The sequence below is a fragment of the Osmia bicornis genome, chromosome 6 (assembly GCF_907164935.1).
Source record: "Osmia bicornis bicornis chromosome 6, iOsmBic2.1, whole genome shotgun sequence".
NCBI lineage: Eukaryota > Metazoa > Arthropoda > Insecta > Hymenoptera > Megachilidae > Osmia > Osmia bicornis.
This window is the reverse complement of record NC_060221.1, coordinates 4,551,758-4,578,907: the sequence shown is the minus strand read 5'-3', so window position 1 is coordinate 4,578,907 and position 27,150 is coordinate 4,551,758. Positions and strand designations below refer to the sequence as shown.

General features: G+C 33.9%; 4 protein-coding genes across 8 annotated transcripts; 3 read left to right on the top strand and 1 right to left on the bottom strand.

Moving 5' to 3' along the window:
* Nucleotides 1-1,263: 1,263 nt before the first annotated feature.
* Nucleotides 1,264-12,003, top strand: LOC114874516 (ATP-dependent 6-phosphofructokinase). 5 transcript variants are annotated; one of them, XM_029183853.2, is made up of 16 exons: nt 1,265-1,699; nt 3,842-3,962; nt 4,047-4,198; nt 4,273-4,462; nt 4,528-4,738; nt 5,905-6,013; nt 6,479-6,667; nt 6,743-6,933; nt 7,020-7,095; nt 7,304-7,330; nt 7,670-7,771; nt 7,841-8,047; nt 8,133-8,285; nt 8,352-8,676; nt 8,759-8,981; nt 9,047-12,003. In XM_029183853.2, the coding sequence occupies exons 1-16, from the start codon at nt 1,658-1,660 to the stop codon at nt 9,189-9,191; spliced, it is 2,463 nt and encodes an 820-aa protein (XP_029039686.1). In that variant the 5' UTR covers nt 1,265-1,657; the 3' UTR covers nt 9,192-12,003. The 5 variants fall into 5 exon arrangements, with proteins under 5 accessions (XP_029039689.1, XP_029039686.1, XP_029039687.1 ...); XM_029183854.2 differs by lacking the exon at nt 5,905-6,013 and adding an exon at nt 4,952-5,060; XM_029183857.2 differs by lacking the exons at nt 1,265-1,699; nt 5,905-6,013 and adding exons at nt 2,188-2,349; nt 4,952-5,060.
* On the top strand, nt 2,357-3,833 carry LOC114874531. The gene is made up of 2 exons (XM_029183889.1): nt 2,357-3,503; nt 3,576-3,833. The coding sequence occupies exons 1-2, from the start codon at nt 3,366-3,368 to the stop codon at nt 3,765-3,767; spliced, it is 330 nt and encodes a 109-aa protein (XP_029039722.1). The 5' UTR covers nt 2,357-3,365; the 3' UTR covers nt 3,768-3,833.
* Nucleotides 12,004-12,342: 339 nt separating the features above from the next.
* On the top strand, nt 12,343-14,594 carry LOC114874520 (translocating chain-associated membrane protein 1-like 1). Its single transcript, XM_029183862.2, has 7 exons — nt 12,343-12,638; nt 12,918-13,094; nt 13,176-13,291; nt 13,363-13,575; nt 13,645-13,754; nt 13,825-14,115; nt 14,187-14,594. The coding sequence occupies exons 1-7, from the start codon at nt 12,507-12,509 to the stop codon at nt 14,282-14,284; spliced, it is 1,137 nt and encodes a 378-aa protein (XP_029039695.1). The 5' UTR covers nt 12,343-12,506; the 3' UTR covers nt 14,285-14,594.
* Nucleotides 14,595-16,416: 1,822 nt separating this feature from the next.
* On the bottom strand, nt 16,417-27,121 carry LOC114874468 (RANBP2-like and GRIP domain-containing protein 8). The gene is made up of 10 exons (XM_029183759.2): nt 26,923-27,121; nt 26,235-26,460; nt 25,984-26,160; nt 25,581-25,893; nt 19,011-25,501; nt 18,705-18,935; nt 18,272-18,616; nt 17,044-17,384; nt 16,831-16,956; nt 16,417-16,764 (listed from the first exon to the last, which is right to left on the bottom strand). Exons 1-10 carry the CDS (start codon nt 26,992-26,994, stop codon nt 16,708-16,710), a joined length of 8,379 nt encoding a protein of 2,792 aa, XP_029039592.2. The 5' UTR covers nt 26,995-27,121; the 3' UTR covers nt 16,417-16,707.
* Between the last annotated feature and the right edge of the window lie 29 nt (nt 27,122-27,150).

Here is a 27,150-nt window from a genome sequence, read left to right as displayed (position 1 = left end):
AAAATGTCTACGAAAAAAAAAATATATATATAAGATGACATAACCTCGATTGTGCCCTGCTTTGCAGTATCGTCAGGATTCTGGAGATAACCGTTTTTGGCATCGATACGGGGGATGAAAAATAAGGTGAAAAATAAATGACTATTCAAATTGTTGAATGTTTTATTAGTTTCTTGGGCGAACAGGATTAACGTTTAGTCGAGTATATTTCTGTATACCGAGGGTCGAAGACATAACGGAAATCGTTGCGAAAGATCGACCACGTGACGATATTCGTTATTCCTCTCTGACTCATAAATATGTTCTCAAAGAATGTAAAGCTATTCTTAAACTTCAATTTTTCAACAAATAACGATTACGCTTAAAAATAATACTTGTTCCCAAAATTATTTGTATGGAAATCGAATAGTGCTTGTATCTTGCGATAGTTTGAATTTAAATTTCAACAAATTTAATTTCAGATGCTACAGAGCGTGAGTCAAACATGTTACAATATTTTATGAGAATTCTTTGTTACAATTGGCGTTATTTCTTATCGTCGTCGCCAACTTCGTAACTGTTATTCTCGGTATCGTTTATTCGAAATTCCTTGCAATTAGATTAATAACAAAAAGAATTAGGATAAATATGATAATTAGGTTTGTTTGGATGTGAACGGAAATCGTTTGATTCTTTTTCTTACGCTGCCTCGAAAGAACAAAAATTTATAACAGTGGCGTTTGATTCGAATGAGACGGGTAATAGTGCACAACAATTTGATTGCACCTAAAAAAAAAAAAACAATATTTCAAACATTTTTGGTAATTCTGTATTGATAATTGGAATTAAGAATGTAGCAATGAAGTAGTTTTACGATGTCTTTGTACATCTTGTTAACTTCCAAAGTTTATACGAGAACATGTATGTTTGTATATTCGCTTACAAAAAAATACAGTAATTTATTTGGCTTTTAATAAGTATCAATATATGTATTAATCCTTACATGTTTTGTCTTAGTTTATTTTTTCTTCTTTTTTTAAAGTTATAACAAAAAAGACGAAGAAAAAGATAATAAAGAAACGTTCAGCAAAAAAGAAGGTAATGGTATTTTATGAGATTTCAGCGAACGAAGAAAAACAGAAGCAATTAAATTATTTTATGGAATACACTTGTGCTGATTGTATGAAAAGTGGGGAGGGGGCATTTACCGGAAATCAAACCCGGAATCTTTGCCTTCGCAACTAGATACTTTAGTCACCGCGCGATGATAGCGTTTCAGTTCTACTGTAATACATCTACTTACATACATAGCGACTGTACTTGATTATGCACGTGACTTTTAAAACCTGATAAGCCTAACCAAAATCTGCATAATTAAAATTTTGCGTAGTTCCTGCTTTTTCTACATGTTACTGTGTTGATTAGTACGAAAAAAGTGAAGCAAATAACTTTTTTGTTCTGTAGCCGAAATCGATAATGTTTGAATACGAAATCTCTCGACGATATTTCGAAATAATGTGACGAAAGCTATACACGTGGCCAATCGGTCGCAAACCAGTATATAATTGGAGTATATAAAGCGGTATATAAATATAAACTCTCGAGGTTTACACGCGAAACAAATAATACTTCGGTCGTTGTTCTTCAATTTTAAGTGTGCTATCATTTACTTGTCACAATGCAGCAGACCGGGGAACAATTTAATCGATATATTGCAAAGGTATGTGAATAATTAAAAATTTACGTGAAACAGAGTTGGTAAAATTCAATTACCGATGTGTGATAATGTATCTAACATTATAAGTTCGGAAATCAGACTAATAATATCGGAAATATGTAATTGTTTAATAAAACATATTTTACTATTATTAGAAATAAATTTCGTTGCATACCAATAATCGTATGTCGATAATGATTATGTGTAGTGAAAATGATCGATTGAATTCAACTGTTTCACTGTGTTCAAGTGTGTAACAACAGGAGACGCTTATATGTCTAAATTAGCTTATTCTCGTCTATTGTTAACTGATGCGTGTTTTAAAATTAAATTTTTTAATACGGAATATTGAAAATAATCTTCGAGGAAATAGTGTAGCATCGTTATTGACTGATACACGTATCACCAACACCATCTACGAACGATTCCTAAATTTAATTTTACAAAGAGTGGGGTATATAGTGTTAACCATGTTATTGGTGGGGGTTTCGTGCAGAAGCACACGTAAAGGTCACCTTCAGTTTAGTCAGACTCGGGACGGTCCGAGTAGTTTGACGTTTCTCACTAGAACCGCGAATTCTGTGTAAGATTCAATCTAGAAAGAATATCGTTCCTATTTCGTTTTTCGTTGCGATTGGATATATAATCTTTTGGTGAGTGATACAAGAATTTCATTTCTTTCCGATAATTTTCAAGAATAATAATCTATCGAAGAAATGTCAGCGACAAGGTGACGTTATCTTGTATACAAATTGCAGTGAACGATCATTCTTAATTAATTTTTCAATGAATTGAATCAGATTGTTCGCAATTGATTTGTTTACTTCCTAATTTAATTCAAATCCTTTTATTCGTAATTTTTTCGCGACAAGTTCGTGTTACTTGAACAATAAAATTCCAATGATCTATAACGTATCACCATCGTTCTGATGTTTTGATGCACAGTACTTTTGAGGCTCTGCCAGATTCCATCGATTGTTTGTACATATATTATTTTATTTTAAAATACGAAGGACTGTCGAATAACTTTTGTGTTGCAATGTCCTTTGGGAGTATGTATTCCTCGTGTATTGTCTGCTTTTAGCTTTATTTACGATCCCCATTTTATTACAGGACGTAAAGAAGAATCGTTACGTTTCATAAATAATTGAATCAATCTTATGTCATATATTTCATCATTACCGATTTACTATTATGCAATTATTATCAAAATAACGTTATCGATGTAATTCAATTTTCGAATACAATATGTGTATCGTAATAAGAACAGTGTATCCTTTTTTCAATGCAAAAAAGTAACTGTCATACAAATGTAAAATTATCAGCAATGTTCATGTCATGAATGAAGATTATTAGAATCAAGATTTATATTATCAGTACTTTACGTTTTACTATTTAAGGTTATATTTCATGTAAATTTTAATAAACAATATTTATTTAAATTTATTGTATATTTTCATAAAGATATGTCCACGAATAACGAGGATAAACAATGTACTTGTACAACTACAGAGAAACTAGAAGAGAAGTCTTCTTCTCTTTTAGACTCAACAAAAAGTAATACGTTAATTGTGAAATTGTTTTGAAAGGTAATTTTCTAATTGCAAAGATATTAGAAAATAATATCAATATTTGGTTAGATAACGAAAAGAATCAGTCTATTATTTCTATGAAAAATGATATATCTGTAAAACGAACCAGTACTTTTGAGAAAAGCAAATCAATTTTAAGTCAAACAGGGTGCAGTATTGAGAGGATAAAACAGATTAATATTGAAAATATGAGATTATCAGTGGCTTTTCCACAGGTAAAATAAATCATTGTTTACAGAGGATAATATATTTTTAACACTGATTAATTTGATACAAATTTTAAATAGATGTTTGGGCATAATGTTGTTCCTGTGCCAAACAATATTCCCATTAGTTTCTGTTATGACATAGAAGGAGCTGCAGAAGATTATATTGATTCTGATACATACTCTTATCCTGATATACAAATTGTAATAGCAATTGAATTAATAAAAAATAAATTAAACCACATGATATTAATGTATGAAAGAATAAAGTGATAAATTTTCTTATTAATGTTAAAGAGGATCTATAAAAGTGATAATAATTGATAGTTATATCGATGTCATTATAGGACCATACTTGGAATTGCAGCGACAAAATGACGGAAGATCTAGCAGCACAAAGGTTTATAAAACCTGGTAGTCATAAAGGTAAAGGCTTAGCAGTCTTTACTAGCGGTGGTGATTCTCAAGGTAAAAGATGAAATCATTTAAATGGATCACATATGCCCTATAATTTATGTTTCATTATATTTTTATTATATTTTGTTTTGATAGGAATGAATGCTGCTGTCCGAGCAGTTGTTAGAATGGGTATTTATCTAGGATGTAAAGTATTTTTCATTAAGGAAGGTTATCAGGGAATGGTGGATGGTGGAAATAACATTGTGGAGGCTAATTGGTCCTCTGTGTCATGTATCATTCATAGGGTATGTATCTTAATCTTATATTTCAAAAGATGTTTTTTAATAATTTACATAATTTTAATGATTATACATTTCAGGGCGGTACAGTAATAGGTTCTGCTCGATGCACAGAATTCAGGGAACGTGAAGGCAGAAGGAGAGCTGCAAAAAATTTAGTAGTTCGTGGAATAACTAATTTAGTTGTAATTGGTGGTGATGGTTCTCTTACCGGTGCAAATTTATTTAAAGAAGAGTGGCCTGAGTTATTAAAAGAATTACACGAGTCAGGTAAGGGGGAAACTAATATTTCTGTATGCATTATATAAGTCTATTAATACTCATTGTTTGTTTAGGAGAAATAACTGCGGATCAAGCAGAAAAGTTCCAACATTTGCATATCGCTGGTATGGTAGGTTCAATTGACAACGATTTTTGTGGAACTGACATGACTATTGGTACCGATTCCGCGTTGCATCGTATTATCGAAAGTATCGATGCCATTGTTAGTACTGCCTATTCTCATCAGAGAACGTTTATTATGGAAGTTATGGGACGTCATTGCGGGTGAGTTAATATTCAGAAATTGTTGATAAATTTGCTTACATTTTCTAGAAAGAAAATCTTATTTTTTAAAAAATATTTATTTAAAATTATGTATCGAAAGAACTTGATATTTCAGCAATAAAATGGCACCAGTTGTTAAAATAATATATGTGATAAAGTTAGAAAATATTTAGTTTCAATTATCCTTTACAAGTTTAATAAACTTTTGGATAGGTATCTGGCAATTGTGGGTGCTTTAGCTGCAGAAGCAGACTATGTTTTCTGCCCAGAATCACCACCTCCTGCTGACTGGCCTGATAAGCTATGTAAAAAATTGGAGCAGGCACGTTGGTTATAAACTGTCTAAATTTCTTGTTACAGTGTTATCTCCCTCTAACTTAATATAACAAACTCAATCATTTTTGTTCTTCATACGTATTTTTGGTTGCTTCATTGTGTCGAAAGTGTTTGGGAAGGGAGGGGGGAAGATGTTACCTAAATTTACATCTATTTCTCTCTAGAATTAAGTACAAAATTGGACAATTAAGAAACGTTCGATTTTAGCAATAAAGAAATAACTGTTGATAAAACGATGTAAACAACTCTTAATAAGTCAATTTGATATAATAGAGATTCAAAGATAATATTAAAGAGAAAAGCCTTTTAGGTATCTTACATTAGCCTCGAGTTTAGCTACAGAAGCATGTTATTGCTTTATACCTGAAGCACCGCCGCCAACTGATTGGGTCGAGAAGCTTTGCAAAGCTGTGCAACAGGCACGTTTTTAATCAATTATTCTACTGTTGCTGGGAAACAACCTATGTATCATATAAAGCTTATCAGTATTTTGATTAAAATCATTTATATTCAAAGTGTGTCTGCTTCTTTATCAGATTAGTCCAATTAATGCGAACAGATAAAAGTATGCTAGGTTCTGACCAGGGTCAGTTACAGTATGTTGCTAATTGTAAAATTTGTTTATAGTTATTTTATATTAAATTCAATCTCTTAGAACTTCCATTTTTTGTCATGATAATGATATTTTTTTTAAGGGTAACATCATTTTCAATTGTCTTTATGTGTTTTGTTAGTCTAAAAATGAAAACTGTTCATTTTTTTCATCATAGTTATTAACATTTTGACATTATTTAATGTTTGTAGCTAGTTTTCATAACATACTATTACAGTTACCTGGCTCTAGTGGCAGCCATATGTTGCGAAGCTGATTTTGTGTTCATCCCAGAGTGGCCACCAGAACAAGACTGGCCAAGCAAGCTGTGCAAAAAATTATTGCAGGTTCGCAAGTACTTTTTTTTTATAATTTTTTAAACGGTTATATAAAATTATTTGTAAATTTCATCGCTTATTGCTGTTACAACCATGGAAAGAATTCCTGCTTTAAATTTTCGCTTTATTAGTGATAAATATGTTACTTTAATTATAATTTAGTTTCTTTATTATTCGTAGCATATTTATTGTATTTAACAGTTTTAGTTCTGACCCCAATGTAATGTACGATTTTACCCGTTTAACAAAAGCCGTGTATACGTTATCCATTTAAAAAAAATCATAACTAATTAAATGTTTAGTATAGTTACGAAAAAAATTGAGATAGTAATGTTACAGATTGTTGTATGGTAATGTATTGATATTTATTCTTTATTTCATCCGTTATATCTTCAGTTATTTTCTTGTTGCTTCAGATTTATTTCACAGACAAGTTTTATAAACAAATTTTAATAATGATATTAATGTTTTTAGGAGAGACTCATTGGCCAACGACTTAACATTATCATTGTAGCAGAAGGTGCAGTAGATAGAAATGGTGAACCGATTACCGCTGAAAAAGTTCGCAAAGTTGTTGTAGATAAATTACAACAAGATACTAGAATTACTGTTCTCGGTCATGTTCAAAGAGGTGGTAATCCATCAGCTTTTGATAGAGTTCTGGTTGGTGTTTTAATAGCGTATATTATTTTTTATAATTCATCGAAGTCAAGTATCTGATTGAATTATAATATGTAGGGTTGTCGAATGGGAGCAGAAGCAGTTATGGCGTTAATGGAAGCAACACCCGAAACTGAAGCTTGTGTTGTAACACTGGATGGTAATCAGGCAGTTAGATTACCGCTTATGGAATGCGTACGTCGTACTAAAGCAGTAGCACAAGCTATGGCCGATAAAAATTGGGGGCTTGCTGTTCAACTACGTGGAAAGTACGCTAAACTTAAGAAATTTTTCCTGAGTAATATGTATTAGATTTCACATACTGTAATACACATTATTTTCTAAATATTTTCAGAGGATTCGCGCGTAATCTAGATACGTATAAAATGTTGACTCGTCTAAAAGCACCCGTGGATCATGATCCGAGCAGGGTACGTTACCGTTTTCTACATAATATTAAAATTTAAAACGAACTTAAAACCTTCTGTAGAATCTTAATAAGCTATTACTAAAATTTTAATTATCAAATAATCTTGGGGAGTAACACTAATATATAAAGGCTATTCGAAGGTTTTTTGTTCTTTTGTTTAAACTATTGAGGTGGAGATTTATTATATGTCTTATTTAATACTGCTTCAGGAAGGTAATGGCCCCGCATTAACAAAGGTAAATCTGTTGAAAAAGAAATTATAAGTGTACATCTTTCTGCTAGATATTAAATATTAATGCCTAATTGCATAGCCTTTCTAACATTTTCATATTTTTCTTCTAAATTAGCAACTCACTTTATCTGGACAAGTGAGTTAACTAAACTTCTAAATCTTAATATTATCATATATCTTCTTTTCTTATATAGCAAATGTATCACTAGGATGTGAATAAATATAAGCATCGTGCAATGCTTAATAATCTACCATTAAATTATGGAATTACTATCTTTGTGTGCACGTTGCATGAACAAACGTCGTTTGAATTTTGAATTTTAACAATGAATTTTGGTTACAGGGCCATTATACCTTAGGTGTAATGCACATCGGTTCTCCTTCTTGCGGTATGAACGCAGCAGTGCGTTCCTTCGTTAGGAATTGTATCTATCGCGGTGACAAGGTATATAATAATCTTTCATAATTAACATTTGTTTTCCCTTTTTATCATTTTCACGGCGTATAATTTCAGGTGTATGGTATTTGCGATGGAGTGTTAGGTCTTATGGCTGGAAAGTTTAAATTAATGAATTGGCCTTCTGTCACCGGTTGGGTAGCTCAAGGTGGTGCTTATTTAGGAACCAAGCGAGCTCCGCCCAAAGAAGAACAGTTACCTCAGATTGCTCAGAAGCTCAAAGAATATGGAATACAAGCTTTGCTTATTATAGGAGGATTTGAGGTAACATTCGTTTCCATTATTCTCTGGTTAAGTTTCGCCGGGTTAATCGATGGTTTAGTGTAAAAATTATTTCTTTACTTGAAAGGGTTATCAAACGGGCCTTACCTTCTACAAAGCTAGGGATAAGTACGAAGAATTCCAAATCCCTATTGCCATGATTCCAGCAACTATTAGCAATAACGTTCCAGGAACCGAGTTTTCATTAGGTTGCGATACTGCCCTTAATGAAATTACGGAGGTAAGTCTGAGGATAAGCGAAACGTTACGATATACTGGTTTATGCATATTTATGTATCATTTTCAGATTTGTGATCGAATTCGTCAGTCGGCACAGGGTACAAAACGTCGAGTATTTATTATCGAAACTATGGGTGGATACTGTGGTTATTTAGCAACGGTAGCTGGACTAGCCGGAGGAGCTGATGCAGCGTACATTTTCGAGGAGAAGTTTAATATTAAAGATTTAAATCAGGATGTCATTGCAATGGCTGCAAAGATGTCCGAAGGTGTACAGAGAGGTCTTATTTTGAGAAATGAAAATGCTAATTTGAATTACAATACAGATTTCATGCAAAGACTGTTTTGCGAAGAAGGAAAAGGCCTGTTCAGTTGTAGAATGAATATTATTGGTGGGCAGATACTTCGGATTTAACTTCGGATTTTTTTTGTTTCTTTACAATCATTATTTAAAAATTGTTAAATTTATTTTAGGTCATATGCAACAAGGTGGTTCACCTACTCCGTTTGATCGTAACCTTGGTACAAAAATGGGTTCTAAAGCTGTAGAATGGTTCACTGACCAGCTTAAAAAATGTACCAGTGCTGATGGTAAAATATCAACAATGGACGCTAATAGTGCAGTTATGATCGGTATAGTACGAAGACAGTATAGATTTACGCCATTTACAGAACTAGCTGAAGTTACCGATTTTGAGTAAGTAATTCAATTTGATATAAAATTGCGAACTTATCATTGAAAATTACCCATCAAATTTATAGACATCGCATTCCTACATATCAATGGTGGATGAAACTGCGACCATTACTCAAAGTGTTAGCCAAACACGAGTCCACGTACGAAGAAGAAGGACTGTATATTACTATCGAAGAAATGGACCTTGACAATGATCCACCTCTGGTCTAAGCTAAAAATTACACATTATCATAGGTGGTAAAAGGTAATGTTCCATAAAATGTACGCAGTTAACTGTAAAAATTGTAGATTTCGTTGAACAGTATTGTATGGCATTATGATCATGTTTCGTTGTTATTTATGAAAAGTATGATCAAATTTTAGACGCATAATCGTAGAATAATTGTATTCTGCGGGATTTAATATACACCAAGTATTTTTAGCGATTAAAATAAAATCGCGATGTATACGTACACTTCTCGTCTGTATATTTAGTTATTTAATAACAAAGTGCGCGCTAAAATTCTTAAATGTGAACGAATTAAATAAATAGAAAATTATTACACATTATTGCCATGATCAAGAATATAAATTGATATTTTGTTTTCGTAAGATCGAATTCGTATAATTTTGGACGTGGTTTAAACTCAAATGTGAGAAGGTACAAAAACAGTACCTGAAACGTGGAGGTAAGCTATATCTTTAGTAATGTAAGAAAGTAAAATGTGTTAGTATGACATCTAAACCGCATTTTTATTAGTAACAATGAAAGATTATATTGTTATAACAATCAATGTTAAATATTTATTGCTATTTATATACATGTATATATGCGTATAATTTTGAAAATAGCAAAAGATGAGGACATACATATTAATACAATACATAACATGTGAATGCTGTACTACAATCAAGAAGTGTTAAAGATAGAATAATTACATGCGAACGTGGTGACAAATATGATGAACGCGAATAATTACAAAAAGAAAAAAGGAAAATCTCTTGACATAACATTCGAATCCAGTAACTTCCAGTTTTAGATTTGACAAACATTTTCAACACATAGGACACTGTGTTTATTGCTCTCATCAACTTAGAACGTTGATATTCATTAAAATAATTGCATCGCAATTATACAAACTTTGCAAATGCATGACATTTTTAATATCTAATTTTTTATGTAGCTTTGACAGAAATTCGTTAGGATGATAATGCTTTTAGAGGGCATTAATTGTCCATTGCTAAAATTCAGTTGCAACATGGTTTATAAATCAAACTAAAGCTTTCATGGCTACATTACTACTTTGCAAATAAATATACTAGGCTATATTCATGGTCTACTAAGATATAAAATTAAAAATAATGTGGCATTTTTTCTTTAATGAAAACTTACTATTTGGTTTAGCTTTACCCATAGCTATGAAAAGCTATTCGAAGAATATACTTGTCTACCTCAAAACATAATTTGCAACGACAAAACGATACTTAGGACAAAGAAAAACACCTAAGTCGTGCTAGTTGCATGTAACGTTAAAAGATTTTGCTAAGATTTAAGGCTTGTGACCACAAGAATATTTAGATTTAATTCGTGTTATTATTATACTCGTGTATTCGCATATATTTATCTAAACGAGTGAATCAAGTTACTAAATCTAAACTAAACTCGCAATTGTTTTCTCAAATGTAGGTTTACGGTACCTATAAAATTTTAGAACCAAGTAATTCTTTGTAACACAATCGAATGTGATCTTTCATGGCTAATTCGTGTTTGTAAATTCTCGGCTAATATCTTATATAAAAGATAACATTGGTCAAAATTGTCTGATTTCAAACAAATAAGTGAAAGATATTTTTAACGAGGGACTGAGTATACGCGTTCAATTTCCGTAACGTTTATAGAAACTAAAAGATACTTCGAAATGTTCAATTTTTCAAATGTAATCACGATACAATCTGAGATGATCAATGAAATATTTATTTAACTTACAAAGCAACTCTTTTTAATAGACATATGATATTACATGCAAAGTACAGTATTGTACTTTGAGTTATTGAGTCCTAAAATAATAGGCTAATTACAAAAATTATGTATGTATTAAAAAAGAAGAAAAATGGAAAAAAAAGAAATTGCACAGGCTGCTTATTAAAACTGTTACTAGGAATGCAAATTGTTTAGAAAAATATTAAGACAATAGATGTTGTTGATAAGCAATGAAACTCATTAATATTGTTAAAAACAGATGATTATACACAGAGATAATTATTTGTAATGATATCATTGAAAGAATTTAAAAGTTACAAAGATCTCCTTGCAATGCCTTCACACATTATGTATGACAGTTGAAAATATATGTATTTTTATTGAGGCCTAATCATGAGAATAGAATTGAACTTATACTTAAACTAGATTGTGCGAAAAAGTAGGGGCGGATAGTCGTTCAGCAAAGCATTAAATGTTAAAAGTAACAATATAAGAAATTAAGGATAATGATCATTGCTTAGTTCATGCATAGATCCGCCTCTGTACATACATATACTTTTATTGTACACATAATATATTTTATACAAATTTATGTGCAAATTCCAAATTTTATCATACATATATCATATACGTGTTCACTTAAATACATAAAAAGATCCATGTGCCCACTTCATTGCTAATCATGCTGATACAAACACAATGTACAAATCCACAAGCGTTAATATTTCATACCACTAACGCTTATAATAATGTAATAAAGATATAACGTTGAAAGATTATATTATTTTTACGATTGCAGAAGAGATATATTTTCGAATCATTGTTGAGCAATGAATTTACCATGTATCTGCCACATAAGATATACAGCGATCAAAAATTATTTTGTTCCCATATCGAATATCCCAGTGTAATTATTACTATGTTTATTTATCGAGAGTTCACGAATTACCTGCGATAATAGCACAATTTTGAAAACAGAATACATATATTGTGTACGTGTAAAAATGTCGTGACCACTTAAAATGTACCTAATATTATCAATAAAGTATATCTTATAAAGTTGTCCTTCATGTAATTTAATGTAATCGCGTTTACAGTTTCTTTAAAATCTTAAATGAAAAAAATGAATGAATTTATTCCATTTCTGATTAAATTTAAATGTCGTCGATTATGTATCGCAATGTTGTCGCACTTGTATACAATTGAGCGTCTGTATAATAAAATCTGAAATTTCAACGAATCAAATAATCATTGTAAAATTACAGCAAAAAATTAATTTTTAAATTACCAGAAGAAAAAAGTAAGAAGCTTTTGAACATCGATGATTTTAAGAACGATTTTTGACATTGATTTGATTAGCGTGGTGCCAACAAGTAAAGACGGAAAGCGCCACATTGTTCGATGTTGGCTAAATGCTTTCGTAGATTGCTTCGGTGTGTGTAACACATCAGTGTAATCCGGTATACGTTGATTGTTTGACGGTAGTTGCTGTTAGACGTTCGAGTAAGAAACTTTATCCATAATTGACAATCGTGTGAGAGGAAAATACTACTTTGTAGCGGAAAATGGTTGCGATAAAAGGTAGAAAAAGTTCGAATAAAAATCCTCCTATATTCAGTCATGAGTTTGTTATTCAAAATCATGGGGATATTGTTTCTTGCGTGGCGATGATCTTCGTGACGGGTTTAATGGTGCAGGTCAGTAACCGACTTTATCTTATGTACTACTTCTTTTACTGATTTGGATAATTTTTATCGTCTAATATATGGTTCTTTAAAATGAACAGATGTAAAATGAACGTTTCACACTTTGTCTTAATTTTAACTGTAGTTAATATAACAACCATATGTTATTATTACCGGCACTCGTTGATCGGTAAAATATGTAGTCAATTATTCTTTGAGTTGCTATACAAAGCAATTAATATAACTGATTATCTGTCTATCTACTGTTACTAATTCTATATTATTTTTTAGGCAACATCACCATGGGCATATACATTCATTGCTATTCATCATAATGTAACATCTGACACAGAAGATCCAACTGTACCATTGAAGTATACTACTGGCTGGAAAGATGCATGTGCTGTATTCTTTTATTTTTTGATAACCATTGTAATGCATGCTCTATTTCAGGAATATATTTTTGATGTAAGTTATATCAGTTATAATCTATTTTCCAACTAAAAATATCTGTGTTCCAATTGAAATATTTTTTGTAACATCTTTTAGAAAGTTTCAAAGCGTCTTCACCTGAGTAAAGTGAAACTATCTAAATTTAATGAATCCAGTCAACTTGTTTTGTTTTATATTCTGTCTGTGATATGGGGCATAGATATAATTATCAGGTAAAAATTAAATAATAACCATGCAAGAATCTTTATACATAATTGAATATAATATAAATTTATTGTTTCAGGGAAGATCTACTATTAAATATACCTTCATTATGGAAACAGTATCCTGTACCAATGTCCTTCTCTTCAAAACTGTTCTTTATAGGCCAACTCTCTTATTGGTTACATTGTTATCCTGAATTATATTTCCAAAGAATAAAGAAAGAAGATATTCCACCACGTGTTGTACAAGCAACTATTGGACTGCTGTTTACTCTTGCAGCTTATGTTTTAAAGTATAATATAAATTTGTTAGAGTATAATCTAAGATTGTTTTTCTAATCTAATTCACATATTTCATTTAGTTTCCAGCAAGTTGGAATTCTCTTATTGGTTCTACATTACGTGGGAGATGCTATGCTTCATGGGGCTAGGCTTGTCCATTTTGTTGGTAAAAAAGAAAAGATGACAAAGAGTGAGTATTGTTTGATTATACATGATACTTTATGAGAAGATAAGCATTAAATTAATTCTATTTGTTACAGTGGCATTTCTTGTTGCCAATTCAACATACGTTTTCGCACATGTTGCAACATTGGCTATTGCAAGTTTGGTCTTCCTCTATGGTTTAAGTCAAGTTGAAAGCACATTCGATGCAGCTGCTGGGAACTTTAATATTCCAGCTGTACGATTTTCGGCTTTAAGTATAATTGCCGTTTTCCAAGCTTATCTTGCTTATGTATTTATCAAGAGGCAAATTAAGCGTGCTCGTGAAAATGCAGTTCCTGTACAAACAACAAGTGTCAAATCAAAGCTAAAATCGAAGAAGAAAGAAGGTAAACTAGAAAGGAAAGAAGATATTTTGTACTTTTCATTTACATTAAGCATAACATTTATATTTGTTTAGGAAAAAAGTCGGCTGTATCTGAAGACGATGATTTGCCAGAGGTTGATCAGGCGACCAAAAAACATCTTAGATCTCGTTCGTCCGCAAAAGTAAAATAAATGTATATTTAAAAATATGAAACTTGTTCAAGGCTGATAAAACATCTAATTTCGTTCATTTGTGTATCGTGAATAGGATATCTAATATTAGCAATTGTGTGACAACCTCTATTATTTTAATATCATTTTAAAGCATGCACCATTGTACAACTTTTCCACAGCATCAAGTGTAGATAAACTTTGTCCCTCTGAAGAGAGAAATATTCAAAGTACTGTATATAATTTTTTATGTTTATATACGCATTATGCACAGAGATTACGTTATGTTACTATTTTATACATTTAATAACATTTAAACGTGGTATTCAAACATTTTCTATCTTTCTTTCTTATATATATAAAGCCCAAAAACATCCATCCGTGTCATTTTTTAACTTGAGATACCATTTATACTTCGGCATTTGTGCGTCTAAGTAGTCGAAGTAAAAAATTAGAGGTTTCAATTTTTCTATAAAATGTCTATGGGTCGCATACCTTAGCTTCGGGGTCCCTAACACCCCAGGATGATATGTCGGTATGCAGAGAGAGCCAGAGGGGTTCCCGGCACCCCAAGGTAAGATTTTATCTTTGCGCAGTGTGTCACTGGGGTCCTTGACACCCCAAGATAATATTTGGTCCTTGCGTAGAGAGTCAACGGGGGTCCTTGACACCCCAAGATAATATTTTGTCCCTGCTCAGAGTCAACGGGGTCTCTGATACCCCAAGATGATAGGTTGGTACGCAGAACCACCGGGGTTCCTGATACCCCAAGATAATATTAGGTTGCGTAGAGAGTCAACGGGGGTCCTTGACACCCCAAGATAATATTTTGTCCCTGCTCAGAGTCAACGGGGTCTCTGATACCCCAAGATGATAGGTTGGTACGCAGAACCACCGGGGTTCCTGATACCCCAAGATAATATTAGGTTGCGCGGAGAGTCGCCGGGGTCCTTGACACCCCATGATAATATTAGGTCAGTGCGCAGAGTCGCCGGGGTCCTTGACACCCCAAGATGATAGATCGGTACGGAGAGTCACCGGGGTCCCTGACACCCCAAGATACCATTAAGTTGGCGCATAGAGTCATAGGGGTCCTTGACACCCCAAAATAATATTAAGTTGGCGCGCAGAGTCGCCGGGGTCCCCGACACCCCAAGACGATATTAGGTCGGCGCGCAGAAGTGGTCACTGGGGTCCCTGACACCCCAAGATGATATCACGTCTGTATGACCCCCTGTGGCTCGGGGGGCTTAGAATACGGCCACGGTATCCCCTGCCTATCGTAAAAGGCGATTAAAAGGGGACACACACACACACATTCAAGCGAAATAGATACACCGATGCCTCGGGGTCCCTGACACCCCGGATGCCATTATGTCGATATGCAAAGATCTCCACCCGTGCTTCGGGGTCCCTAACACCCCAAACCATCGGTCATTGCGTTATTCGTTATCTTACCGACTGCCGAAAGTTCAGTCGATAAGTCGGTAATTCATTGAGTAGTTTCCACCGCTTTTGTATAGATGGCGCGGTGGTCGGATTTTAACAATCTTGGCGGTCTTTTCAAAATATAAGTTTGTGAAATAATTATTCTAATAATTTTTCGATGTTGTTTAAAAATAATATAAAACAAGTACGGTACTGTAATTATGACAACATTTTATTAGAATAAACATGTATTTTTATTATAATTTTATAAACATTACTAAAATTTATTTAATTGTTATAATTTAAATCTAAACTTACAAGTACGTATACAATAAACAGAACTATTTTTAATAACTCTTTTTTATCTGTTGCAATACTTTTTTCTGTTTTAAATTTAAAAAATCATATATTAGGAATATAAAATCATGGATTTAATAATATTGATTATTTATTATTTGTAATAATGTATGTTTATGTATTTAATAACTAATAATTTCTTATAATGTTGAAATTTTATATCACAGGTAAATTACTCAATATTATTAAAGTAATTGAGCGTCCAGTTCTTATTTTAAAACTTCTTTGGGTATTTATTTATTTTTAAACGTATAAATTTCAAAGAACGTTTGAAATTATAGTAAAATTTATTTAAATTATGTAAAATTTAAACAATGTATATTTGTAATTTAAATAATTTAATGACTATGACAAGTCACAAGCAAATTAAAAATATCCGTTGGTTGATATATTTTATTTCATTAATTAAATATGTTAATATATTATTGCGCATATTCTTTTGTGAGTAAAACACGTTAAATTTAATACAAATTTGTTTCTTTTCAATTAATAAATCCTTAAATAATTTGTACAGTCACTCATTAAATAATTACATCCATAAAAATAGGATGGAATTAAAAATGATATAGTTCCTATAAATTGGAATTGAACTAAATTTATATGTTTTACATTCAGAAGAAATACTTTATTATAAGAAATGTTCAGGGTTGAATTGGTTTTTATTCTTCTTCATAGAATTGTTCACTGATATCTGCTTGAATTGCATATTCTATTCCCTGTTGAAACGATAATAATTAGTTTCCATTAATTTCCTTCTATGTGCTTTCCAAACTTTTACTTACTTCTTGAAAATATTTATACATTTGCTGTGCGACCAGATTTGACGAAAAAACTGCTTTCAAAGTACGTCTTGCTTCTGGATTTAAAGCATAATCAATTGCTGTCCAAATACATTCTTTTCCACTAACCTGGATGAAATGATAGAATGTTTAAGACGTTCTCAATTTCAATTAAACCATTATAAAATTTGAAGAAAATGTTTAATGTATTTTTACCTGCATCTGTGTATTCATACTGATAATCGTATTGCTCACAATTTTATTTGTTTCATCCGCTTTTAATATTATTTTTGCACCAAAAATATTAGAGTCATAATAAATGACTAAAGTTCCTAAAGCTACAGGACTCCAATCGCTTGTTTTGCTTGCTTTGGCTAACAATGTGGCTCTCTTTTCAAAAATTATAAAATTTTGATCATCATCTTCTTCGTCTTCTTCCTCTTCATCTCCCTCTTTCTCCTCTTCTTCACCGTCATCTTCGTGTTCCACTTCATCCACTTCTTCATTTTCATCTTCTGGTTCTTCTATTATTGGATTGCCTTCTGTACTTTTTTCTCCTGTACTCACATGAAAAATATAAATTTAATACAGGGTTTATCTTAGCAAACAACATAGAAAAGCTTTAATTATGATAAGTAATGATAAAAATTCTAAAGGAAAGCAAAAACTGGTGTAGGCTTACTTGTTATTAATATTATAAAACCACTTAATGAAACACACATACATAGCTTAACATTTACTTATGACGTTCAGTGCTAAGACGAATTTTTATATTAATTAGTAAAAAAAAAAATTTGAATTATGTTTACATCATATCATTTTATTGAAGTGTTTGGTTATTAAAGTGTGCATTTGTACAGCTTCCTTTACACAAGTAGATTGAATTTTAACAAAAATTATATAGAAATTATTAACAAAAGAATTCACGCTTACTAATGAAATATACTATAACAATACGCTAACTTAATTATAAAATTGTGGTTATCATAAAAGATAAAGCAGCTAGTACGTGTCTTGGAATCGTTCTTTCGTAATTAGAGATATAAAATTATGCAAAATTAAACGAGATTTAATAAGATAATTTTTATACATGATTGCATCGTAAAGAAATATCACGCCCGCGTATCACAATCAATCTTAAAATCATATTAATTAATTAATAAATATTTTTGAACACTGTAGTAGTATTGAAAGATAATGGAATATTTACTTAGAACGAACACGATAAATTTTCCTAATCTACTTGATCGCAAATTATGATGTACTTAAACAATATTATACCTCATAAATATCAATAAAATCATAAACTAATATGTGTAACAATAAAAAAATATATTTCATGTAGCATGTAATATATGATGAGTACACATGTATCATGCAGCCAGAAGCAAGAATAATTAAGGAAAGCATATTATTAACAAGAGGTTTTCATCTTAGTCCTTACGGATTTCACTTAGCGTTTGTTGAATACTGTCAACTGTATCCTTGAACTTTGTTGCCAGTTCTGGAGATCTAAATTTAACTGCCAATTGTTCTAAGCACGGTTCTTCCTCGGCATAATTCATTCCTGCCCATATCCAAGCACGATCCGAAGTCGAAAGTCTGTTAAAACTAATATCTGGAGTAAGCAATAAATTGCACACTACTTTATGAACTTGATCTCTACGTAACAGTAATCTGTAAGTTCTATATGTTGAATGATGTAAAATTTTCATCTCTCCAACACCTCTTTCTTTCCATTCACGTGTTGCATTATCATATCTGTATAGTTTAGCTCGTTCACTAAATACTGTAACATAAATGAAATCATTTGTGTGATTTTTATACTCGTATCGATACTGAATCTTTCTTCTTTAAAAATTTCTTTTGAACATTACCTTTTTCTTCCTCTTCTTCACCAGTACGTACTTCAACAACATCGGGTAATGGTACTACTGGCTCAAATTGAGGATCATGTTCTTGATCATTCTCATTTTGATCATTTTCTTCTTCGTCGTTTTCATCTTTCTTTTCTGTTGTTTCTTCTCTCACTTTTTGCACGGAATTATTAGTAGCTGATTTAGAACCAAATACAGCTGCCCCGGCACCAGCAAACGAGAAATTTGGATCTACAAAGTAAACATAAATGCGATTAGTTTTCAATACTCTTAGCGTGCACAGAAATTACATTAAAAGGAAATTACCTATTTTAAATCCTTGCTGAGAACTTTTAGCTGCTAAAGTTGAAAATGATTCGCCTGAAGCCGGCAAGAAAGGAACATCAGCTCCTTTGTGAGTTTCGTTTGTTATTAACGTTGTTCCAAAAGTATTAGTTGTGGCGTTCGAAGTTGTAAAAGACATTTGTCCATCGAAAATAGAATTGAATGAAAATGGTGTAGAAGTATTAGTGAATATCGAATTGGTGGTTGTATTAGTCGGATTTGTGGTAGTAGTGGATATAAACGATGATGAAATAGGTGGAGTACTTTCGGTACTGGTTTTCACTGCTGATCCAAAAATTGGAGCACTGCTACCAAACACAGGTGCACCTGTAGTACTTGTTTTCGACTGAGAATTGAAACTGTTCGAAAATACTGATTCAGAACTTGTTGTACTGACATTGAGAGAGCTAGGTTTTAGTAACCCAGAAGGATCTTTCTTCGATGTTCCACCAAAAATATTTTTCCCTGCACTTAAATTAAATGGATCCGTTTTGGCTGCTCCAAATATGGATGTTATAGATGTCGGTGCAACCGAGGTTGTGAACAAAGAAGACGCAGTGGTTGTTTGTACTTGAGAAGTCATAGGACTGCATATCTTTAAATTATCAGTTGAGAATATGCTCTGTGTATCAGTTACAGATTTCTGTGTCTCGTTCACACTAGTCTGAGGCATTCCAAATGAAAAAGTGTTCTTCTTATCGCTTAATGCAGTGGAATCAGTATTTCCAAAAAATATAGTCGATGTAGGTGTAGTTGAAAGAGAATTCGTTCCAAAAAACGGTGTGCTTGTACTAGATATTCCAGGCTTGAAAACAGAAGAAATATTAGCATTAGTTGTAACTTCGTTAGCTGTACTTTTACTAGGTTTCCAAGCGAACTGCATCGTAGATGCAGTAGTTTGTGGTTTTTGATTTTCTACAGATAATTTCGATGATACCGGTGCTTCTTCAGAAGCATCGCTGTCTTCCTCGCAACCTCTACACCCAGGACAAGCTGGTTTCTGTTTGTACGCAAAGAAGTTCTCCGGTAGCTGTAATTTCAATGCTTCTTTCTTTTCTTCAGGAGTCACTTTTACTTCATACAGAACTTCGATTTCCTGAACCGGAGAACTTTTGGCGGATGTTTCTTCTTTAGATTCGGTGTCCTTTTTAATTGTTGGAACCTTCTGCTCCTTCCTAGCATCGTCAAGTACATTTTGGAAATTTCTCGCGATATCAGGCGTCTTAAAACGACAGGCGAAAAGCGTATGTTCGATTTCTCCATCGCTATAATCAGCGGCGTTCCATATCCAAGTCTTTTCGTCTTTCGGTTTCAACTCCAAATCAGGGAGAACAAAATGATTCAAGCAAAGTTTCAAAATTTGTTCCCGCCTCATTACCAGCCTTAATTTACCAGTTTCGTTGTGTCGCAGTAATTTTATATCACCCAACCCGCGTTCCTTCCATTCGTTCACTGAATTATCGTATCTGAACAATTTCGCTCGGTGACTGTAAAGAACTTCTTCGTCCTCTTCGCCTGTTTTAACTTCAATCTTTTCCGGTAACGGAATCACCGGCGAGAAATGAATGTCGTCGCTTTCGACTACCTCCTCTTCGCTATTCTCATCAGCTCCAGGAGATTTAGTTGGAGATTTCGAGGCAAAGTTAAACTCGAACGACTTACCAGGTGATCCAAAAGTTAACGTCGAACTTTTGTTCGACGATGCGCTTTGCGTTTGAGGCATTCCAAAGATAAACTTAGCACCGGACATGTCTGGCTGGGTATCGTCCGAGGACTTGGAATCTTTAGAAATATTATTAGAGGCTGGTAAACGAAACGAAAATCCGCTCGTGCTCTTTTTATTCGCATCCTGTGGAATACCGAAAGCAAACGTAGGCGTAGGTCCAGAAGTACTGCCGCTTATTTTGAATCCATCAGTTTTCGGTTTTGGTGGAAGAGACGGATCTTTCGGTCCGTCGCAGATAACGCAATAGATACTTTCGCCTGTGTTTACCACGCCGCATTTACATTTCCATGAAGCACCGGCTGGTTTGAACATCTGAGAAATAGATCCTTGGTTCGCAGCCGAAGCGTTCGATTCGACCGCTGGAACCGAAGACGTTTTATTAGATCCCGGCCGAGGTGTTTCGCAAGCTAAACATTTTACATTCGATGCGTCGTTTCTCGTGTAGCAAGCATCGCATTCCCAGGAACCTGCCGGAGGTTTAAACATTTCGCTTAAGGACGGTTGAGCTTTATTTGCTTGCTTTGTTTCCTGTTTCTTCAAACTAGCGACGGGAATACAATCGTTTATCATTTTCTGTTGATTGTTAACGATTGCATTATAAAACGAAGATGCCTGAGACGGTGTCTTAAATGTTGCAGCAAACGTCGCTGTTTTATTGTCCGATCCATACTGAATGCTCCAACTGACTATGGTGTTGCCAGCATTCTCAAATGTAAATGGCGTTTTAGCTAAGAGATTGTAATTGTAAAGAACTTTTGAACTGCCCTGCTCTTTCATTGACAAACGAGCTTTGCCTGTTTTTGAACTGCATAAAATCTTCATCTCTCCTGTTCCTCTCTTCTCCCATTGTTTAGTATCGTTGTTGCAGTACTGGAGAATGGTACTGTCGCTGAACAGCACTTCCTGTTCACTTTGTGGAATATCGTCGTCTTGGATGCCTACAACAGAAGTCGTCGAAACAGTTACACCTGGTGGAGGAACGTGTGGCCTTCTAAGTGGAAACTGAGGCACGTTCACAGAAGCGTTTTCGCTGGTAATGGCAACACCAGATGGTTGCGAAGATGAAATTGATGCGCTTTGAGTGCTGATCGGTAGCACCGTAGTTCCTGGTTGCGAAACCGTAGTCTTCGCAAACGAGAAAACGAACGGCTGAGTCGTAGTCGTCGTTTCAACGACTGTACTTTTCTGTGTTGTAGTTATGAAACTTTCGGCGCTCGTCGCTGTCTTGTTAAATGTAAATCCAGCAAACGGGCTGACTTCTGGTTTAGGAGTTACTTTCGCAGGTTCGGTGGTAGCCACTTTTTGAATAATTGGCGGTGATTTAAATGAGAAACCACCGACAACTGTTGCAGATTTTGAAAGATTTTCCGTGGTGGTTGTAGTAGCTTCAGCAGGTTGTTTCTGAACGGTTTGTCCAAACGTAAACGCCGCCTGTTCTGTAGACTTACTTTCTACTTTAGATTTTTCAGACTTTTTAACGTTACTTGCAGCATTACTTTTAGTAATTTTATCAGTAGTTTCGTTTCCTTTTTCCGGGCTCTTCGAGAGACTCGATTTAGCTTTATCAAAATGTTCTTTGAAGGAAATACCTTCGTCCACCGTTTTGAATCTAATACAAAACTTCTCTACTTTCAGTTCCTCATCAGTGAAATCGTGCGCAACCCAGAACCATGTTTTCTCATTGTTTGACTTAGCAGTCAACTCCATGTTGGGTGTGATAAAATGATTCGCACATACTTTTAATACCTGTTCCCTTCGCATAAGCAAACGAACTTTTCCCTCTTCGTTTCTGAGCAGTTTAACGTTACCTGTACCGCGTTCCTTCCACTCGTTATCCACGAAACGGTAAAGTTTAGCTCTCGCGCAAAACAGAGTCTCTTCGCCTTCCTCTCCGGTGGTAACTTTAACTTCAGCTGGTAATGGTATAACTGGAACAAAATCTGGTATTGGGTCGTGTTCGTGATCCGAGCTATTCGGAGATGCAGTTGAATAAATGATTGTATTATCCTGTTTCAATTGTTCTGGAACTGAAATACTCGCTGGAGTTGTTGTTAGGGTGGCTGATAGAGGCGGAAGATTGACCGTTGTCGGTATAGTAGCTTGAGAAGGCATAGAAATTTGATAGCAATGAGGAACAGACTGTTCTGCAACAACCGGCGCTGGGACACTTCCTTGTCTGAAATGCGGAGGGATTGTTACACTGAGGGTTGGTTGAACGACTGGTGCTGTAGTGGGAAGAATGTCAGAAGTGGTAATAACGACGTTAACCGGCGGAACTTTGTTCACAAGCACGTCTTTTATAATCGTATCTAGTTTTGGTGTTTCTACTTTCTGAAGTGGCATTTGCATTGGCTGACTTGCTGGCTGCATAAGATCTGATATTTGCGTTGGCACTCTTGCTGTGAATATGCCCTGTTGAAGCACGTTCTCGGGCATTTTTGATCTCGTTCTAGGATACAATACCGGCATCGAGTAAACATTTGGCGGATACAAAGGAGGAATAGCCTGCGCGTTCGGATCGGTGAACGGCATTCCTGTTGGATAATATCCTTGGAACGCGGTAGCCGAGGGATATACCAATTGAGAATATGGATTTCTATGCGAGGGTGGAAATATATTTCCTGATATCGAAGACGCAGGACCCGACTGGTTTGCATTGTAATTCAAATCGTTATAGTCGTCTTCGTTCAGAACGCACAAATCCTCTTCCAAATTAGGATTAACGTCAGTCGGTTGGCTACGTTGCTTCTGAATTTCTTTTCGCAATTCTGCTACTTCTTTTGCTAGCTCTTCAACCTTTTCCATTACGGTTTTGTTTAATTCCAATATTGTCTTATTCTGTTCTGTTATCGACTGTATCATATTATCTTTCGAATGAATCATTTGATTGATTGCACGAATTTGAGCATCGAGACGTTCAGGACTTGGACGTGCCTCGCTACGATTCCGTGATAAATCCAGTATGTCCTGATGCTGCGGTCTGTAAGGGGTACTAGATTGTTTCGGTGTACGATGAGCATTTTTCTGAGGTGTACTAAGGATATTAATCGATGCATTCAATCCTGTTAACGGCAACTGTGTGTTCGTAACTTGTTGGTCTACGATACTGTGAGCTGAAGAGTAACTTTCATCCGACATTCCGTCACACTCGTTTCTACTCAAATCACCCCGCGATAAATCTGGATCAATCCGTTTCAATTTATTTTCGATTTCGGTTATGTGCGCAGAAAGTTCTGAATTCAGAGGATGTTTCGGATTCATTCCTGGACTGCGCAATCGGTCTAACGTTAGGTAAAAACATTCTCTAGCTTTTGAAAGTATAATTATATGTTGCGACCTCATTTCGGATGTTAAACTTTCTTTGGGTATAGAGCTTACAATTTCGTCTGCAAGCTTCTCGTACATTTGACCCTGAAGAAACGAAGCCTCTGGACATTTTAATGCCTGTAACGCGTCGATAGCTTTTTCGTATAACTTCTCCCGTACAAGACGCTGAGCTAGGAGTAATTTACCCTCTTCTAATGCTTTACTAACTTCCGCATTACTCATTTCTTTTCCTTGATAATTAAAGAATTTAGTATTCGTTATACGAATTACTTGATTATTTTGTAATCTTTCGAGAAGAGGAACAGCAGTTGACCAATACATTTCAGAGCGTGCCTCTAAGTCTGGTATGTCACTGTTTTCTTGGTCTAATTCTTTTAATTTTTCGGCTCTATAATGAAATATTCGTGCTAAATGAACTAATATAACAGGGTGTAATCCATGATTTCCAAGACAACGAATTACTTCCAATCCCCGTTGCAATTCTAATCTCAATTCTCCAAGATCATCATCGAGCGGTGTTTTCTTATCCATAGAATACACTTTGTAAGCATAGGTCCACCATTTCTCTTGAGCACAAGTACAGAGTGTGTTGGTAAGATCTGCTGGCAATGTCGGTAATTTTTCAGGATTTAAGAGTCCGCTCAGTTGTTGTTCTCCTGACACAGCAGAAGCGCAAAGAATTGCTGCATTTAAGAACGCATCGACGTCGAGACGGCTCAAACTATCCGGAGATGCTTGCGATAGATTGTAAACGGAAAACTGCAATTCACAAAATACCCGTGATGTTTGGTTCGGACGAGGCTCGTTATCCTTATTTTGTGAATTTGGAGGTCTGGTTCTTAAACCAAGCCATACTTGATGATGCAACGAATCTGGCCATACTTCCTCCGAAATTTCATCAAATCGTTTTAGTTCGTTAAACGAACACAGGCGTAGCGGTGGATTCGAATTGGTACAATTTGCGGAATACGAAGTTGTTTTACCGTCTTGATACATACGGCCGACAAAGATTCTCTGGTAAACTCGTTGACGCCACGAACTCGTGCAAAATTTATCAATTCTGTCCAATAATTTCTTCTCGTTATCTCGAGCATAATCTTGAAGCACATGACCGGCTTGGCTACATCTGTAAGATCCTTCTCTATACCATACATGCACTTGATTCTTAAGTCGATCCATCAAATGCATAGTCCATACAGCGGTAGGATCTATAGGTGTAACGTGCAATGCAGTTAACAAAAGAGGTGCGCACAATCTTCCTGCTTCGGACCAACTGTCCTCTCCTGCTTTAGTCTTTCGCAAAACTAAACAGGCCAAATGAAAGTGTAACTGACCCCACATATGCAACATCATGTGTTCAGTAAAAGTAGGATGATTAGGAAAACGTTCCTCTTGAAATTCAGTTAAACTTTGATCAAAACTGCAACATAAATATTTTAATAAAGTAACATCAAGCGTATGTTACGCGTATGTTAAGCGTATATAGAAGATTAACTTACTTAAATACTGCTTGTATAGCATCTGGTATACTTTTCTTAACAATATTACCCTGTTCTTTGAGACAAAGCGCTGCGTATCTTTCTAACACAGAAATGTAGAACACCCAAAATGTCCAATCTGACTCTTTATTCTCTTTACATTTTACAAGTAATTCGCTTAATGATTGATACCATATAATACTATTTCTGTGACTGTGCGTTGCCTCAATTCCAACAGCATGGTTATATGCATCTTCAAGTCTATTATTTCCTATATAGTGCTTCAATAATTTCACTTGGAGATGCACATCTGTTTGCCGTACCGATAATTCAGCTAAAAAGTTATTATAATAAATAAGTACAGTATAAACATTAAAATATTAATTAAATTGTCCATTATTAAGATTCAAATTGTAATACATACAGGTAATAAGTTTTTCTAAGTCTTCATCATTACCATTTGGTTTTTCTAAAGTTAACATTTTTTCCTTTAATTGAAATACTATTGGATGATGCGGAAACTTTTTATCAGCTCTTTCTACCCAGTATTTAATTTTATTCATATCTATATTGACATCTGAATCAGCTAACAGTTCACAAACTGATAAACATAATCAAATATTAGATGATCACATATTTCTGAATTACATGAAACTATTAAATATAAGATCATACCTTTTAAAATAAGATCATCTTGCTTTGGTTCTAATTCAAGAGATATTTTATATTGTGTAAATGCAGCTTCCTTCTGTCCTAATGCTTCAAGAGTTTGACCTAATAATTTATGAGCTCCTGCAGATTTATCTCTGATTTCCAAATAATTAGAAACATATTTTTTTGCAGATTCATAATCTCCAACTTGATAATATAGTTTTGCAATATTATAGTACCGAAGATTTTTCTATAATTAATATATAAACATAATATAAGTAGAATTATGTATCAATATAAGTGCTGGAAGGATATAGTATATATCAGTATGAACTAACTACTTTTTTATCACTGAAATATAATTGAAAATGATTTAAATAGACATAAAAATTACAGTTTTAATAAGATATATCATTAAAACATCAATCTTCTTTCAAAATTATTTTTTTTTACATAATTTACGAAAAGCCGATAAACCGTTGTATACAGGTTAGTACATAGATCATGTATACATTTTCAGAATCAAGTCAAGGCCTTCAATTCTATGCATTTTATATTAAGACAGAAATATTATATATTAACAGGTACATAAAATTTGAAGTATCAGTTAAATTCTGACCCAAAAATTGATTGATAATTAAATATAAAAAATTAATAGCAACATTTTGTAACATTTAGTAATAACGATTTACTTTTTGAAAAGTAACCTTACCTCCTCTGAGCTCTTAAGTTTGGTAAAAATGTCTTTCACGTGTCGGTCGACTTCTTTCTTCGATCGAAACATTTTCGGAGGCTAGTGTGAAACTTTGTCAATGATCACAACAAAATTAAAGAGCAATATTCGATTAAAATGAAATTAGAAACACCGTTATGTGGTGTGAATTCTATGATAAGACTTCCCCCGCACCACAATTCGCTTTCAAACGGTCTTATCGAAATC